General features: G+C 37.3%; 3 protein-coding genes across 8 annotated transcripts; 1 reads left to right on the forward strand and 2 right to left on the reverse strand.

Annotated features, from left to right (window-relative positions):
* The first annotated feature begins 633 nt into the window (after positions 1-633).
* On the forward strand, positions 634-7,650 carry zdhhc2 (zDHHC palmitoyltransferase 2). Of its 2 annotated transcripts, XM_077732876.1 has the most exons (14): positions 634-946; positions 2,181-2,207; positions 2,576-2,670; positions 3,072-3,192; positions 3,424-3,493; positions 3,606-3,638; positions 4,065-4,185; positions 4,274-4,312; positions 4,443-4,575; positions 5,162-5,288; positions 5,438-5,530; positions 5,703-5,815; positions 5,880-5,942; positions 6,036-7,650. In XM_077732876.1, the coding sequence occupies exons 1-13, from the start codon at positions 820-822 to the stop codon at positions 5,918-5,920; spliced, it is 1,140 nt and encodes a 379-aa protein (XP_077589002.1). In that variant the 5' UTR covers positions 634-819; the 3' UTR covers positions 5,921-5,942; positions 6,036-7,650. The 2 variants fall into 2 exon arrangements, with proteins under 2 accessions (XP_077589002.1, XP_077589003.1); XM_077732877.1 differs by lacking the exon at positions 4,274-4,312.
* Positions 7,172-11,297, reverse strand: cnot7 (CCR4-NOT transcription complex, subunit 7). Of its 4 annotated transcripts, none has more exons than XM_077732881.1 (7): positions 11,223-11,297; positions 10,448-10,571; positions 10,154-10,347; positions 9,890-10,051; positions 9,268-9,412; positions 9,084-9,194; positions 7,172-8,763 (listed from the first exon to the last, which is right to left on the reverse strand). In XM_077732881.1, the coding sequence occupies exons 1-7, from the start codon at positions 11,270-11,272 to the stop codon at positions 8,632-8,634; spliced, it is 918 nt and encodes a 305-aa protein (XP_077589007.1). In that variant the 5' UTR covers positions 11,273-11,297; the 3' UTR covers positions 7,172-8,631. The 4 variants fall into 4 exon arrangements, with proteins under 4 accessions (XP_077589007.1, XP_077589005.1, XP_077589006.1 ...); XM_077732879.1 differs by having other exon boundaries at positions 9,268-9,439; XM_077732880.1 differs by having other exon boundaries at positions 9,872-10,051.
* A 668-nt stretch (positions 11,298-11,965) lies between these two features.
* Positions 11,966-18,013, reverse strand: mtmr7a (myotubularin related protein 7a). Of its 2 annotated transcripts, none has more exons than XM_077732725.1 (14): positions 17,851-18,013; positions 17,449-17,571; positions 17,193-17,355; positions 16,750-16,907; positions 16,532-16,660; positions 15,867-16,001; positions 15,130-15,262; positions 14,189-14,298; positions 13,728-13,853; positions 13,473-13,522; positions 13,209-13,409; positions 12,999-13,133; positions 12,763-12,889; positions 11,966-12,689 (listed from the first exon to the last, which is right to left on the reverse strand). In XM_077732725.1, the coding sequence occupies exons 1-14, from the start codon at positions 17,872-17,874 to the stop codon at positions 12,417-12,419; spliced, it is 1,887 nt and encodes a 628-aa protein (XP_077588851.1). In that variant the 5' UTR covers positions 17,875-18,013; the 3' UTR covers positions 11,966-12,416. The 2 variants fall into 2 exon arrangements, with proteins under 2 accessions (XP_077588851.1, XP_077588850.1); XM_077732724.1 differs by having other exon boundaries at positions 12,763-12,901.
* Positions 18,014-18,891: the final 878 nt, after the last annotated feature.

Raw genomic sequence — 18,891 nt, forward strand, 5'->3', positions numbered from 1 at the left:
CTTGAGTAAACGAAAACATAGTAATGCTCTATATACAAATGTTATCAATAATCTTAATTATATTTGATTTTTTTTGTGAAGAAGTGGTTGTTTCGCCTGGGTTCGATCCTGGTTGCAGGTTCGATTCCTACTCGGTAACCATGGGATTGTGACTGAATGGTTGTCTGTTTATGTGTGGCCTAAAACAGACGTAACCAGTTTAGTGTATATTTTAATATTTAATAAATAATTTCACTTGACAAATGACTGTAACTAAAATGACCGTTGCACAATGCCAATGCAATACTCATTTAGACCTCAGAGTGGCAGAGCCGATCGCTCTCAAAATTCAAATAAACCTTGAAAGGAATCCCCTCATATTGTATTTCACAGAATCATATTGCCTTTAAATTTTTTTAAAATGTATAACCCCCTCCTTGAAATTCCACGGAGCATGACTCACACAAATGGGCGCGTCTACTTCTCACATTTCCACGCTGGAGCATGAACCCACTGAACCCATCTGTTTAAGGTGGAAAAAGGTGCCAACCTTGCAGCATCCTTCGGCTGTCATGGCAACGCTCAAGGGGGGCGGGGAGGGCAGGATGGATGTCGGTGGGCGGGGCTAATGATCTGTTGTAGTGTGTAGTGTCTGAGCATGCTGCAACATCACATGGTGGAGGGATTTGGGGGATTGATAAAGCTGATCGCATCCGAAGAGACGATGCAGTGACAGTCCTTAGGGGCACAGACATAGACGCGTTTTTATTGGCAAGTAAACACACACACACACACACCCCTACACGTGAGCCCACACTGGATATGATCCGCTCCTAGACTATGGCTCCATCAGGTTCGTGTAATGTCAAACGGGGCTGCAAGAGAGTTCTCTACTGGATCCCGGTCCTATTCATCGCAATCATAGTGGCTTGGTCATATTTCGCCTACGTTGTGCAGCTTTGTTTAGGTAAGAAATGCCTATATCCTCTCAAGTGTGCATGAAGGTTAGTGAGAGAGAGTGTATGTTTTTTGAGAGCTTGATATTTAATTATATTAATGAACAATGAGGGAGTTTCCTTCATTTAGCCAAGATGATATTGTCAAGCATTATTGGGGATTAAATGAGTACAAATTCACATGTGTTCATGACAGCTCAGCCACCATTTTGAAATACATAATTTATTTATTTATTTATATGTATTTATATATATATATATATATATATATATATATATATATATATATATATATATATATATATATATATATATATATATATATATATATATATATATATATATATATATATATATATATATATATATATATATATATATATATATATATATATATATATATATATATATATATATATATATATATATATATATATATATATATATATATATATATATATATATATATATATATACATATATATATCATAATAATCTGAATTGTAATGAATACAACAGAACATTAATTAATAGGGTGTAGACAATTTCTGAATTCTAAACAGCTGGCCTGCAAAGTTAATACTAATATCAAACCTCCCTTTAAAAAATATGACAATAAAGGTTGGAAGCAAAGTAATATTCTTCCCTCTTCTACACTGACCCAGACATGGGGATTTAGAGTCATGGAATTACTTTCTTCAGTTTGAGGATAACTTGTTTCAAGTGTTAGTCATGAGAGAGGGTGACATTGTTTATAAAGTAATTTTTCCCATAACTGTGATGGATGATTCAGTCACATGGGACAGACCAATGAAAAGATGAGGATCGGACAGTAGGTTGCATGTGCTTTGCAGACAGACACTGAGACAGTTGTGTGGATCTAGAGTCAGCTGACACTTTCGTTCAGCAGCTCAGTTAATCCCATTGTCGGGTTTATATAATTCACCTCAAGCAATCTGTGGTTGACCCATTTTTTTTAAAGCAGCCAACATCTGCTTTTGAACAGATACTCACACCATATATTTAGTGTCAATTGTTAAAACATGTACTACATCCTCTTGATAAACATATGAGTGTACTACACCATTACATGTACAAAATGAAACAGTAACTATTTTTATAAGTATAATGTGAAGAAGAAAGTACAAGCCTATACTGTGGAGGATATATTTTACAGGAAATGATCTCAAATAAGACATTTGTTTCAGAATATTATTACATGTGTTTACCTTTTTCATTTTGCAGTTTCAATTGAAGACACCTGGGAAAAGGGTAAGTTTTTCATAAAATGTCTCAAATCAAGAGGAATTATTAAATCTCTAAATGTTATTAGATGTCTAGTTGAATTCAATCTTCAAGCCTGTTTAGATCCCTCTCTCAAAACATTTTAGTAGTCCTTCTTATCTTTCTCCTGACATACTTTTCATGACCTCACATACATCATTAACGTGAATCAATTTCCACACTCTTGGCTGATGTTTTCTGAAGCTATGGAAGTTAATTATAACATTTTAGGAAGATAACATTTATCAGGAGAAAGATTTTTCTAATTGTGATTCAAACATATATAATTTCCCATACTGCTATATTTCATTACAGTGGCAGTTAATCACTTGTGCTTTTTTTTTCTCTCTTATCAGCTATTTATTTATTGGTGTACCATGTCATCTTCATCATGTTTATCTGGGCTTACTGGCAAACAATCTTCACCAAGCCCATGAACCCTCTCCGGGAGGTGAGTCAGATGACACAGCTTTATTGACACTTCGAGTTGAGGGAAGTGCAAAAAACTGCCTCACAGTGTGCTAAAATCCTTCATTTTTGACTTCCGATTACTGCATTTTGACCCTGAGCTCTTAAAATAACCACATAACTTACATTTGCTTAGAGTATGACGAAAAAAAGCAATGTGATTGGCTATCTGAGTAAGGGTGACCCATGCCTAGTCCCCATAGATAGCTGAGTATTGCTGAAAAATGACAAAAAAATGGAGTCTCTTATTTACTGGGTATTGCGTTAATATGCAAAACTATAAAATGTTTGCACCAGCGTTTACAAATCTCTAGAGAAATATGAAAAAAAGCATTCCCCAAGACAGTTTTGCTTTGTATTTTCTTTGCACGCTGTTCTACAAAGTTCTGCCTGTCCTATTCGGACAAGGAACTACTGGAGCGTGAAGACCGGGGTGAATCTCAGCAAGAGATCCTGAGAAGAATCGCTAAGGAGCTGCCTATCTATACACGCACAAACTCTGGTGGTGAGTCAAGTCCAGTCTGGTTGTTTTTAGGGAAAAAAATGTTGGTCAGGAAGAATTTGCAGCATAAGATTGTATGGACGGGAAAAGGGAGTCAAATTGAAACTGATTCACTAAGAGGCAGAAGTCTTATGAGCCAAATTTATAAGCATTAATTTAATGAATTAATTGAATTGAAAGTGTTTGCTGGGCATGGCTGACGTTGGTTTGATTAAATGGTCTATGTCTCCTCAGCAATTCGTTTTTGTGATCGTTGCCAGCTGCTGAAGCCTGATCGATGTCACCATTGTTCAGTTTGTGATAAGTATGGCTTTTCTTTATGATTGTGTATTGCAAGAAAAATAAACTGAACTCTGATAGAGTGACTGACAGAATGAAATTCAATAATGTGTGTGTTTGACCACTCTGTTTTTCAGATGCATCCTGAAGATGGATCACCACTGTCCCTGGTATGTTTTGTAGATGTGGCAAGGTCTGTTGAAATAACTAAATACTAGATTTTAAAGATTTTTCCAAGCTTTCATGCAAAATAATGTCAGCAATAAACTAATTATTATTAAATTATATTTATAGAATCTTTTAAAATACGTGATACATTCATAGAAACACTAAAGAAGAAAAGAATGGCATAAACTGTTATTTTCTAATCAAAATTAATATTTTATCAACATTATCATGGTAAGGCACTAATAAAGTAAAATTGATTTTGTTTTATGAGAATATTAACCAACATACTTTTGTCATTTTAACTAAGCAAAACCTAAATATTGTCAGTTTTTTACATCTTCAAGCAAGATTGATAGGCATTTATTATGTGATATTTACAGGAGAAAAAGTATTTGTCTAACATGATTTCCTTCTTTTTATTCCCTTAGGGTTAACAACTGTGTGGGATTCTCTAATTATAAATCATTCATGCTGTTTTTGGCATATTCGCTGCTATATTGCCTTTTTATAACTGCTACAGACCTACAATACTTTATTAAATTTTGGATGGTAAGTCATTTATTTTATGGAAGAATTCTGCAGTACTTATATAATAATGTTAGCCTAGTGATAACAAATATGTACATTTTTCCGCAAGGCTGGCGGTAGAGCCCATTTTCGACTGAAAGAATATCTGGTAAATGGTTAAAACATATGTTCGAAAGTAAATTTAGCTAACCTACCTAAGATTAGATGACCCCACCCTGCCTTTTTGTAGTCCACTGTTTTATCATGTATCTGTGTATTTATAATGGTATTCTCCACAGAATGGCTTTCCAGACTCTCAGGCCAAATTCCACATTCTGTTCCTCTTCTTTTCGGCCTCCATGTTTTCAGTCAGCCTCTCCTCTCTTTTCATCTATCATTGCTGGCTTGTCTTCAAGAACAGATCTACTCTCGGTGGGTGACGTCCATATTGTGTCTGTTTGCCTCTTCATTGTGGATCTGATAAATCTGTTCATCAGTGCATTTGTTTAATGAGCCTCGGTGGTTATTAGTCATGCTTGTATGTGTGCAGGGAGTAGTGGGTTATGTAATGTTAAAAGCAGATGAAAATGCTCTGAAGTGTAAAACATGACAGGCTTCACTACAATGTAGCTAGAGAACGCACACCTGCCCTGATACCATTCTGTTACTATTCCCATTAATATACCATATTTTTTTGACTATTTGCACTAGCCATAAAATGCACATAATGCACAATAAAAGGGAATTTAAAATATAAGTTGTGCTTGAGTATATGTTATAGTACAACATTATTCATTAGAGTAATAGGAAAATAATGTTAGATATAACGTAACAGTTTTTTGGACAACTTTAGCCTAAAATACACAGAATTATAGGATGTTGATGGTCAGAGGCTCGAAAAAATTAAAGATGTAAGTCGCAGGCCTAGCCAAATTATGAAAAAAGTGTGACCTATTGTCCGTAAAAGATGATGTATCTCTATTTTATCAAACTTTCTTCTCCTTGGTTATCTTTTTAGAGGCTGTTCGCGCGCCAGTGTTTCGCCACGGAACTGACAAGAATGGATTCAGTCTAGGCTCCAGTAAAAATTTCCGTCAAGTCTTTGGCGATGAATTTAAATACTGGCCTTTTCCGATTTTCTCCAGGTAAGGAAACTGGATACAAATGATAGTGAAAAAAATTATTAGCGCAAAGTCCGTAATTGTTTAAGATATCTTACTACTTAAACTTTAAAGTTAGGAGATGTAGACCATTGGGCAGATATGTTAACATGTTTATCTTCTCAACATTCCAGTTTAGGGGATGGTTGCTCATTCCCAACATGCCTGGTGAATACTGACCCAGAGCAACCTTCCTCTCCCAATAGCTATAACCCCGGACAAAAAAGGTATGTTCAAATGGCAAATTCATGATTCATAATGAGGTAATCTCCATATAATAGCAATATAACTTTTATTTTTAATATAAGGCAGCAGCCCTCAAATATAATTAATTCATGATTTAAAGAAAATAACAAGAGAGGCCTTATTTAAGTGTCTCCTAATATTTTTACTTACCAGCAATGCAGATGGATGTCACTTTTCCTTCAAGCCGATGAGGGAGAGTCAAAGTCGATTGCTCAGCAGCACCGCTTCGTGGATTGAAAGTGAAACTGCGGCAGATGACAAGAATGGTATGATTTTCTATTTGTTACAATGCTTTCAGGTGAGAATTTTTATTCCTCTGTATTTGTTTAGGTGCCAATAACCCACTGATGACCTCAGAAAATGAGGGATAGAGACACAGACAATTCCAAACGTGTAAGTTTAATACTACTGTATCTGATTAAAATGTATAAAAACATTAGTTAACCCTCCTCCCTTTTTATTTATTTTTTTCTTCAAATTGAACAGGTCAATGCTGCTTCCTGCTATGTGGGATGTATCACGATGGTGACATCACTTGCATAGTATATTTACAAGTGTTAATGTCTATCAGCATGTATGCTGCTGTTTTGAAAACTTATGGACTTTCATAGTAAAGTGTAATCATTCTCAATTTGCATTCCAATGATCTTCATTTCCTTTTGATGATTGTGAGAAAAAGCACAGAGAGATGGCAAGAATGTACTGTCGAGTTGCCTATCCCGTTGTCCTTTGCAGTTAGACATGGTTATGGTGAATACAGTATGCCAAATATGTTTGCCAAATGTTTGCACATCAGAAAATTACGTACCTTGAGGGATGGCAGCAAGAATGAAAACCTTTGCATGTGATGAAATGAACTGTACTTTCTTCTGGTTATGTGTACTACTGGAGACCTGGAAACACACAAAAATGCAGTATAGTAGTAACTGTAATATAAAAAAGGGCTATTCAGTTTTAGTGAATTATGGATATGAATTGGGTGGCCAGCCAATCACAGTGCACAAGGAGATAAGACAACCATAGACGCTTACATTCATACCTGTGGGCAATTTGGAGTGTTCAACCAGCCTACCTTGCATGTTTTGGGGATGTGGGAAGAAACTGGAGTACCTGGAGAAAACCCACACAAACCCAGGGAGAACATTCAAACCCTGTCACAGTGAGGACCGTCTTGCAATCAAATATTTGGCTGCATTTCACATTCAATAGGTTAAAATATATATAATATATATAAGATGGGGTAATTGTGTATATGATGAGATGAATAAATTTGAAATTATTTCCAGAAAAGTGAAATGGGAAGCTATAATAGCTTTGTTTTGATGCTTGGCTGCAAATGACTGTTTATAACTGTACAATACATTGTTGTTACTTCTTTACAAATTGAGACCGTTTGGTTGTTTCCAGCTATGGGCGTGTCTCAATAAAGTTGAATATGATGGAAATGTTTAACCAAGAACTGTATTTTAATACAAGTTGTGACTCAATATGGTAGACCGTAGATTCCCTGCACATGAATGAAATATTTTTATATAATCATATAGATTTGGTATTTTATCATAAACAATATGCTAAGTATGATTTAAATGGGGACACAACACATGTCAAATGCAGAAATTGGGTAGGTATTGGCAAAAGATTTTTATTTAATTAAAAAAATATCTATACCACTCACAGAGGTTTGGCTTGCAATTTCTATAGGAAGCCAAACTGAAAGAAACCTGGCAATCTTAGTTTGAAGTTCTCAAAACTACTGAATACAGTTACTGTACTTTTATTTCCTGCTATATTCTTATTTATTGACATGCACTTGTATGTCCACACTCTAACCATGAGAATGTAACCTTGTTTTATTCCATATGTGACAGCGAAATTTTTCTATTCTTCTATCTTTGAGTCTATATGGTTTGCAGACAAGGCATCTTTTTGTGCAAGTCTCTTTTTAAATTAAAGAAAAGTGCTTTTCATCCTGTTTCAATCTGCAAATCAGAGAAATGTTCAGACATTAATCCAAAAATGTCACTTTTCCAATTTTGTATGCAAAACAATGCTTTGCGTCAGATTGTGTTCCGAAAGAACTCCAAATTGTTAAATTGTAACAATATGTTTTTTCAACAAGTAAAAATGTGTTACTTTCAGTTTATTACAACACTAAAACTCCACAAAAGCAACTTCAAGTAAAATAAAAATGAATACGTACTCTCAACAGTGTTTTAGCAGGATTACCACTGCATGTACTACTTCAGGTGAGTTTTTTTTTAACATTTCAATTCCGAAATCAAAGTGACACCACGTGGGTATACAGTACATGTGCAATCATTTGCTACAGTAAACCAAAGACAGGATGTGCACACAAACTCCAATCCAAGCCTTAAGATTTCTCAGATATACGCATAATGATGGATTAAAGACTTTCCTATTGTAGTGTTTGGATAGAAAAAAAAAGCTAACAAGCAAAGAGAGCAGAGGATTGCAAGGAAAATGATATTTGTGTGCAATTTTGCACACCCACTAAGAGTTCCCTTTCTTGTTTTTGAGGCAATATTGGCAAAGTGTGGTATGTTAGCGTACAACTGTGTATCTTTTCGGATAACTGGCACAACAACTTAAAATGTTTAAAAGTTATTCTTAAGGCTTGTGGTTGGCAAAATGTTAGAACATTAAGTGAGCGATTCTGGTTCACAACAAAATGTGAAAGTAAAGAAAGCAACAAGGAGTAGAAGGACATTCCAAACATTCCATATAAAATCAAGTGAGAACTTTAAAGTGCAAAAAAAAATCTACAGAATATTTTAGTAAAACTAAAATCCCATTTTTTTTCAAGCATGTTAAATTACACTGAACCATCCAGATGCCTGCACTGCTTTTGCAGGGGTGAAAGATGAAACTCACACCATTAGGACTGTCATGTGTGTGTGAGGCCAACTGTGGAACTTTTTCACTATTAGCAATTATAATAATTGCCTAAGACAAACAGAACCCATGAAAAACAGCCCGGCTGAATGAAGCAACTACTCCATTCTTATGATCCGGTTGTCCGAGCTTGACCTACTTCCCATCGTAGACTGGTGCAAGTGTCATGTCAAGACTGCTGCTTATTAGCTTCTTCTTCATAAGCATTCCCTGTTCCGTTTTGGACGTAGGCTGATCCCGAGCCAAGCCCGTAAAGGTGACCACAATACTTTGCGTCATCAATATGATCCTCAAAGAACATCTGGTGGAAGAACACACACTGATCTTAGCCCTCTACAAACAACTGCACTCTGCATGTACTATATTAAGTCCAACTTTACGATGCCTTAAGTGCAAAACTGCACATTTTAAACATTTTGGGCACCTTGTTGAGTAATGGGATGATTTGATTTATCAAAGGCTGTATATGAATCATGAACCATATTTGCAATGCATTATTTTTGTGTTTGTCTTGACTACTATTGTGGGCAGTGAGTTTATAGCCTATTAAAAGACCCAATAAGAACATTTAAACTCTGCAAAAGGGTGATAGAGTCCTTGTTTTTGTGCAAAGAAGCTTACCTCCCTCATCTTGAAGAAAGCCATGCCTGTGAGCAAAGAGTCAGAACCCGCTTGATGCTGCGGTCCGATTCTCTCGAGCTCTAGTTGTTCAGCTACTTCTTGTAGTCCACCCTAAACACATAAATTGCCTGTCAATCATGTCACCAGCTAAATGTCAATGAAAGTATTTGAGAATGCTATTTACCTTGAGAATTTTGCAGCTCTTCATAAGATACTTCACATCATAAATGACTGGAAAGTACAAGCGGATTAGCTCAAAGAAATCGATTTCTTCCTCAGGCAGCTTGGTGTTGGAGAGAACCTTGATCAGGTATCCAAAGTCATACCCACTGCAAGACAGCCACACGTTATGTGGGCTAGACAAAAAAAATAGTATGTGGCCTCAACGTATAGCCTTCATCCAGACCAATTGAAAATGGCAAAGAATATTAGTTTGCGGATAAATTCGACAAACGGCGTTCACAAAAATAGCGGTAATAAGGGTGTAGACATTGCATAAATCGGTTAAGTGATGGTTCATAAATATCTAAATTGTCTGGAATTAAGCAGAGTAAACGTAGAATAGCCTAAGAAACTGAAGGCAAATTGGAGTGCTCTTCCCAGTCGTAACCACAGGAGGGCACTGTTAATTCTGCTTGAACTTTTATAGTGAGGGATGTGAAAAATCGCAGCACAGCCATAGGACATTTTTCCACGCTGACCCACTGTCCTGCTTCCCAATAAATCCTGTAAATGTAGTTCTTATAGACATTTTTTAAGGCAGCTTGAATAAAAATGACAATACTCACAAAGATGTGGCGAGATACCTGTGAAATGACAGCCACTTGATCCCATCACAGAGTACCAATCCTGATGTCATCAATAGCTCTGCAAAGTACAATGACTCAATGCCTTCTTCCTCGAGCTTCTTGAATTGAATCCCAGCAGTTGTCAGTAGTTCAATTGAGTCCTGTGCATACATATCCTCTCTAAAAGAGAGATGGAAGAAATATAGTTTTCACAGATGATTCAATGTTGGTTTTAACGATAAACAACATGACAAAGTGAGAGCGACAGGAAAGTCATCTTACGTTAGGTTAAACTTAAAATTAAATTGCCATGTCGATGTTCCTGGAGGATATTCTCCTTGCTCATTCATAAAGGTGAGGCCCAACTGGATTATCTTCAGCAAATCCACATTGCAGCGCATTAACTGGTACTGATAATCGGCATTGCTTCGGAATTCTCCGATTGGTCTTGCTACTACACCTGGAAACTCTGTGTCCTGCGGAGGACAAACTTGTTACCTAAAAGGGAGACCACCATGCCTAAATTGCATTCTTTCAGAGAATCATACAATGACAGGATCTCAATGGATGACTCACCATGGCGATATAATTGTACTTTCGAATGACATGTCTGATTCTCTTCAGCTCTTCCTCCAGATTGTTTGCCCAAACCTCACATATTCTTTGGCTGTGATCCACAGTAGCAGCGGGCATAGTGCCACTACAACATGCAAAGAGAAAATTGTTTAAAAAACATAAAATAAAAAGCACCTCATGATGGTTCCTTGACTAGACATGCTGTTAAATAACATGACAAGGAAATTGATGCATAGATGTCGACAAAGTAATTGTCACGCACTCACTGTGAAAAATAGATTATCCTCTGACTATTATTAGTCACGATTAGGTTATTTGTGTTCGTGTCAACCTGCATAGCGAAATTCACAAGTTAAGCAAACAGTGTGGAGTGCAGCTGTCTCTTGTATAGAAGCTGCTCGTAACATTAGCTCACAGCAGCACTTTGGGCTAACTAGCGACAAGCTACTTTCACACTAAGCATTTGCAATATTTCATTCCCACGCCTGTTTCTTGTTCACCGAATAAACAAGAGTGTGTGTTGACGTGAAAGGTGAAGTTAGGGCCGGAGGCACACACTATAACTCACGCATACTCGGGTGCCACTTCAACTCACTGAAGCTACGTGAACTTACCCTTCCCCAAACCGCGCGCTTGTGTGTGTTTCAAGCGTGTATACTATCTCAAACTCTTAAATTCACTTTAGTTATTATGCCACGATTGTCCCTCTAACTTTTTAATAGTCTACAATTCGGCATTAGATTGATGCCAACCTGCCGTTGCCATCATAGCTAACCTCCGGCGTGACGTAATCACGTAGCCCATTGCGCAGCGTGGCCACGTCATTCACGTGCAGTCAATAGCCCCTTCCTTCCTTACTACACTGTTGTCATATATTGTAAAGTACAAATTTTAATTCAGCGCTCACATTAAGTAGGAAAATGAACAATTCATATTGCAAAATAAGTTTCAATTGATTCCATAGTAAACATCTTAAACCAAACACAATTTTACAACAAACAATACAGCACAAGCCAACTATTTGGCATATTTACCAATATGACACATTGAAAATAAAAAATAAACTCTTTTCATCATGCAATATTGACAAGCATAAGCTTATGAGGTTTCTAACTTGCACCAGGAAGATATGTTTTAACATATCCCAAGGATAAATGGAACTATATTACTAAGGGTCATTGAAATTGATACACGTAGACATAGCAAAAGTAATAATATGTAGTTTATTGGTAATACCAACAATGCAGGCTTTCATTCTGCAGGGCACATGGAGACGAACAATCATCCACGCTCACATGCATAAGTAGAGGAAATTTAGAATGATCAACAAAGCCTACCCTGCATGTTTTTGGGGATGTGGGAAGAAACCTGAGTACCCAGATTAAACCCACAAAAGCCCAAGGAGAGCAGTAAAACTTCACACAGTGACCACACACCTGGAATCAAACCCTCAACCCCATAACTGTGAGACAGACACACCCCTCATCCACTGGGGCTAGTTAAGTGAAGTGCTACCTGTTCATAGTAGTTGATCATCTTTTATTTTGTTATTCCATGTATTTTTATGTGTTCATATTACTACAAAAAATATTGACGCATTTACATCCGAAAGACCACTTGTATGTAATCCTCTTCAACACAAAATGATGTGTTGAGTGGATCACTTGGGGTAATCATGTTTTTAGAGTGGATAATGGAACCATAAAGAACCCCAGAGGCACAGAGTGTACTTCACCATGTTATACAGTGTCAACACAGTACTTTAAATTAACCTCAAATCATTACAGACAAGAAGCAATTAAACTCTTCATCATTTGGAAGTATTCCATGCTTAAATACAGCAAACACATTTATGAACTAACAGGAAGCATTCAAAACATGTCATGCAAAAAATAAATATGGTTAGTGCTTTTTGAATTGCCACGAGGGTCTGTGTTTCAGGTGGTAGATGCTACAACTATACATTTGTTTAGGCAGTATCGTCAGAGTCTTGATCTCTGGTGCTCTCCTCACCAAAGGGTGAACGGGAGCTGATGTTGTTGAAGTCTTGGGGTGAGAAGGTCAGGCTGCTGCATGGCGGCTTTAGTTGACAAGGGCTGCTGGTAAGGAAATCGGATGTGTAGTCTTGAGGGGTGTTTGCCAGCCCAAGATCATGACCAAGAATCCAGGCAGTAGGGCTTTTATCAAAAGTAGCTTTTGGGGGAGAATTCCACGCCTGCTTCTCCTCCAGTTTAGAAATTCTCTACCAATTTAGAGAGAGAATTTCATCATTTAGTGTTGAAATAGTAATACAAATAAAATGTTGACATGTTTACCTTTTTATGAGAGGCAAGTAGCTCCTCCAACTGTTCTGTTTCTTCTTGAATGGCATGAAGATAATCTTCTACAGACTGACGAGGATGCATCCCACGGTCAAACCGGTTATACAATCCCCTCCAAAATCTGTAAAAAAAACTATATATTTAGGTTGACAGTGTCCGTGAAGTACTACATTTTTATTATTTCCTATGTGAAACTACTAAGTGAATGTTTGCTCTATGTCTTTACATACTTGAACCAACAGGGAGTGGTAGATGGTAGAAGGAGTCCTTGTGTCTGCCTGTGGTTTGCCCTGTACAAAGGGTTGGTGTAATCTGCCCGGTTTGACCAAAGATAATGCCAAAGGGAATGGGTCCTCTCAGGCACTCTATACGATGTAGAATTCAATTTTAGCCAGAAGAAAAAGTGTTGATATTTGTGCACCTTTAAACGATATTCTTACCTGAGTTCTCTCCTTTCCCGACGGTTGTTGCCAATAAAGTTTCCATACTGGCAAGAGTAAATGTGGCTATGAATTGTAATCAAAAACCTCTCATTGAATTCGAATGCACAGGGAAACTGCTCCATCAGTTGCCACACACACTCTAAGAATTGATCGATCACAGGGGACTCTTCTTTAGGGTCTCCAACTAGGTGACTGCATCTGGAGAAAAAGTAGGGAGCTTTATGCAACTTGTATGTCACAGAACTAATAACTTAATCATACCTGTGAGAAAACTTGTGACCGAATGACACCCATTCTTTCTCGATGAGAATCTAGGTGCAAAAAGAGGTGTCAGTCATGTTATATATTTTCAACAGAGAATAATTTTTGGTCATGCATGCTCTATACCTATGAAAAATCAGAAAATATGTAGGTATTTTACTCTAACCATTCTGAAATATTTGAAGTACAAAGGGCCAGATAAATATCACCATGTTACTTCAAAGTTAGGATATGAATGCTAAAGTTAATCTGTACCATTAGTCCTTTGATGGTCCGATAGTAGGGATCCAATAGCACGGAGGCTATAGAGCAAACTTGAGCAGTACGGTCCCAACCATCTGAACAGTGAACAAGGACGCTGACACCCTCCACTGCAATTGCCTGCATGTATACACAGACACAAAGGATGTGTCATGGTAAACAGACGGATGGCGGTGGATTTTGGTAAAACGGTGAAAATATAACTATACTTAACACCTATTTCCAGAAGAAACAAGAACATATGTTGAATTATCAGAGTGGAGGGAGCCAACACAGGCAGTGGTATCCTCATGGGACAAGCCGAAAGTGTAGTAGTAATCTGGGTCAGTATATTTAACTACACAATATTTGTAGTAATGCATTTTTTTAGCAGTTTAAAAAATAAGTACAGCAGACGCAAGCCAATATTGAAAGTAGTAGTGACGAACACAGCAGGGATAAATCTCGAAACTGACCTTGGCGATGAAGACACCCGCATCTAAAACAGCTTTGATGTGTTTCAGCCAGCCTGAGCTCTCCAGGCCATCCAGGAACTCAGACATAGAGGGGGAACGCAGCTCACACACTGCATTCACAACACAGCTGTCTCAGTGGCAGGAAACACACACAATACTAGACTTTATTAAACAACACATCTATATTTGTTTTTTTTTCCTTTAACGTCAACTGATGCTTTTTTTTTTACTTTCGATTAATGACATCGCAAAACTAGCAATATGAAGTTGTGCAGATTTGTGTGTCTTTGGGTCAATGAAAATAAAAGAAGCAGGTGAACAGGTTCATTTTTAGTTTACTCTGATAATTTAATGTAGTAGAACAAGGCTACCACCTAAATGAAACATTTAAGCTGATACAGCTAGGCGGGGGTCTTTATAATTCTATTTAAGGCTGCAATCAGGCTCACTAGTAGTCTCTGGAGCAAAGAGGCTTTGCCTCAAAATTTTACTGAACTGCCAGAAGGCAAAGAGTTATGACCAGTGGAAAGCAGAACAACTTATCAGCTCCAAAATCACATCATTCTCACGCCCTCCGTTTTGGTTTGGGGATATGTCGAAGATTGTGCACTCCACAAAACCAAAATAGCTCAAACATAAAACCCAGATGGATTCAAAGTCTTCCGGGGCTCACCATGTCGCAATAACCAGAATTGTTCCTGTGGGGTCAATTGAGGCCTGATTGGCACACAGTGCCCTCTCGTTGAGTGAATTTGAAAGCTATAGGGCTTAATATTGCTGTAGTCATGTGAGAATAATGACAGAGTTCAAAATATGATATCGAATATCATACATTTTTCCATAAACAGTGAAGTGATGAAAGTATTTAAGACAGTGATGGATGCAAGACCATGGAAACACTCAAAACATAAATGGTCTGTGAGAATTAGTGATTAATGTACCTTCCAGCATTTTTTGTTGACTGCTCCTCATCACATGAATGTTCTCAATTGCAACAAAGCGGAATTTAATGTCGGAGTAGTTGTCCTCATTTTCGTAGCCTTTTCCCGCTGCTCGATTTGCAATGGCATTTAACTGGAAAAAGGCATTTAGATGGCTGTTAGAATATCAGTTTATAAAGTTTTTAGTCATTTACTTTCTTTTTTTTAAATCACTTGTGCTCAAACAGCAGCCTAATTGAAAATTTCAATAATATTATAGGTTCTGGTGATGATGTCTTCAGTTGATTGTTTTATTTATTTTAAATTGGACGGAAACATTTTGTCTTGAACATTTGGCACATATATACAAATAAAGATTTCTGCAGGTTTTATCATATTTTTCATATATTCCTGTCTTATGAAATAAGGTAACATAGTTACTGTCATAATTGAATAACGAGGAAAGTAATTTATTTACTTATTCATAGAAGTTTGACGTTTCAAATTTGAAAAAAAATGGTATTGTGATAATTAGACTGCTATTTTTTTTATCGTGATAAATATTGCTTCATATCAAGTATTGATGTATAATAGTGCAGCATTCCTATTTTAAAGCCAAGATTTTCTCCAAGTGTTTCATCCTTGCCAACACCCAGCTGCAAAAATGCTGTTCACAAAACAAAGCCCAACTGAACACACACAACAATACTGCATGAGTTATATTATTACAGCACATTCTTTTCATCCATGGGGCTCACCTTGGGTCTAGTATCCACCACATACATGAAGTCGCTGCAGGGATTGGACCTCAATATGCCCTCTAGCATCTGCTCATCCTCCAGGCAACGAGCGCTGAAGCCTGAAAGAGGTTGGCTGCTACGACAGATGGCCGCCTTGGAGGAGGAGAAAGGAAACTTCACATGTGGATCTTATTTTTCACCTAAATCAATTACATTAAGTGTATCTGGGCAGCTATTATTAACATGACTTTAAATGGACATTATGAGGGGCAAATACACAACATATAAAACACTCTTTGACATGCATATAAAAAGATATCATCTTCTCATATCTCCATTTATTAGCCACAGGGGACGAGCATCGGAATTATTATTCAGTTCTCCCTCCAGGGTAATTAACAAACGTGACCACTGTGTGTTTTGCGCTCTACATACTGGACACTCAACCCTGGGAAGTTGACCTCACACTCATAAAGCACTCCCTACTGTTGTGTTAAGGACGAATAAAATGATTTATGAAAATTAAGGGTGATGAATAATAGTAAAAAAAGGATTTTGCCCTAATACACAACTATAAAGACAATGCTTGATTTAGAAATGCAGTTAGTTTCGAGAGAAAAATAAAATCCTATGAGGAAATCATAAGTAAAGAAAAATATCCAAAATAAACACAACCAACTTACATGATTTTCTTTGGAGTAGTATGAAAGAGCAGGAAATCTTCCTCTACTCCTGAATTTGGAGCTTCCTGTGACGACTGACGGAGTTGTTGACGTGGGTACAAAGAGTTCAGCAGGGTAAGTGTCACTCACCTAGAAAAATAAACACCACTAAGTTATGGCAATGTTCACTTTAGTGTATTTAAGTTTGTGCGATCGGTTACAAATCCCACTGGCCTGACCTTGTAATGCCGGTTTACCAAGGAGAGTTTCCAAAGTGAGTTTGGGATTCCCATTCTGTTATACTCAGACCTGAGATCCAAGAAATCCCATTCCTGCCGTCTCTCCTTTTCATCAATGTCTGGTTTGTAGGAAAAGCAATACAGCTCCTCATATCGCTCTAGAGAAGGAATCAATAAGGACATGTGTCAGTTTAACACATAGCATATCAGATTTAGAATCATAAAATGAAAAATTGTCAATCCCCGACACTTAATTAGATCCTTTTTTTTCTTAAATTTGCCATCATTATTGTGGATTATTTTAGATTAATTGACATTATTGGATTTGAAAGTGACAGCATATGCATCCTGAGACACTGCGTAAACTGTGGCCTGGTAATTCGTAGCCGCCTTTCATGTTTGGTGGTCGCTATAAATTGCAAGACATGAAGATAGTGATTCACCTGGCTGGGAGAGTCTTTGCAGTGAAACGTAAACATCATGACAATCCCGTTCTTGAGGAATGACAAAATGAAGAACGTGGAAGTTTTTGCAGTGTATTACCAAAGGGGATCCCAATTGTATTGCAGCTTGTTTTGCCACACTGAAAACCAAACTGTGAAGCACCTGAAAAGACATAATGTGCATATCAGAAGTTAATACATGGCAACTTCTCATGTATTATTGCAAAAAAAAAAATTCTGTCCAGCTCCTTCTTACCCATGTTTCATTGCGCATACCACCTTCATTCTCAACAAAGATTGTATGGGTGGCTGTCAAATACAGGGTTCCCAATCTGCTTTTTTTAGTGAAAAATCTGTCCAGCAGCCTAACCTTGTCCACCTGATGGATGCAGAAGAATCAAAAGCACCATTATTCAGCACCAATGACGTCACTTTAGATCACTTCTGACACAGCAGTGGACTGACATGAATTGATAGAGGATACGCCCCCCTCCCATCTCTCCCACCCAGCTACTTGTCTACGTGGCTCTCGCTATTTAACACGATGTATATATATCTCTTTCCCGATGGATAAAAAGCTTGCATAAATGATGATGTTTTCACGAGTGAGTAAGGTTTGCGCTGTGGAAATGATGAAACCATTTAGATTGGTGATTACCTTTGGAAGTCGTATGTGCTCCATTGGTTGGTATGAAGCAAACCACAAGCACAGATAAAAATAAATCAATACTGACGTTAGACAAAAGTCAAAGGTGGGGTTCGATCCAGGTAAAGACGGACACAGTTAATACAAACACAGCCATGATGATGTGCCAGGGTAACCCTCTTGGTTATGTTGCACTGCTGGGTCCTAAAGTCCTAAGCAATTTTTTTTCCAGGTCAAAATGTTTTAGACGTATATGAACGTCGGTGGCAGAGTGGTATCCAATGAGATATGTAATATATTCAGCTGTAAATTAAACTATTTTTCCCCCTTACCCCTCTTTTTTCAGTGATGTTTTAGGCATCACTTTTGCATGCTCTCCCCAAGATTGTGTGGGTTTTCTCCAGGTACTCTGGGTTCCTTTCACATACATGATTGGCTGGTTGAACATTTTAAATTGCACCTAAGTATGAGTGTGAGTGTAAATGTTCTTTATCTCTTTGTGCATTGCGATATAATTGTATATATTAGTTTTGCAACATATGTTTTATGACTGATATATGTTGCATCACCTGAAAATTTAGGATTTATTGAGTCATGTATAAAATGTCAAAAGCTGTTGGAGTATCTTTATCTCTGCAGTGTAGCGTAAGAGCCTAAAACAAATATTTAATTATCCTAGGGTTGTAATGTCATAAAACCCCTTTGAGACAGTTATTTAATGCTTAGGTTGTAATCCTGGACAAACATGACCTACATATGATCGACTAATTTTGACTTCATTTGCAGGGTGGTTACTGTTCGTGTTTTGTTGTTTGTTAATGTGTAAGATCTTGTACTATCTATTAATATTGTCACACATGAATCCCCCCCCCCAAAAAAAAAAAAAAAAAAAAGTACTTACATATTAAAAATCAGCAAATGACCTTTTTAAATGTCTTAAACTTGCACACAAGATCAGTCAACTGACACAATCTTCAAGGGGGCATTTTCTGTATCTGAAAAGTAGACTGCCACCCTCACAGCTACTGTAATTGAGTCGTACTTTTCCTGGGA

Source organism: Stigmatopora nigra, chromosome 14, assembly GCF_051989575.1.
Source record: "Stigmatopora nigra isolate UIUO_SnigA chromosome 14, RoL_Snig_1.1, whole genome shotgun sequence".
Lineage (NCBI taxonomy): Eukaryota > Metazoa > Chordata > Actinopteri > Syngnathiformes > Syngnathidae > Stigmatopora > Stigmatopora nigra.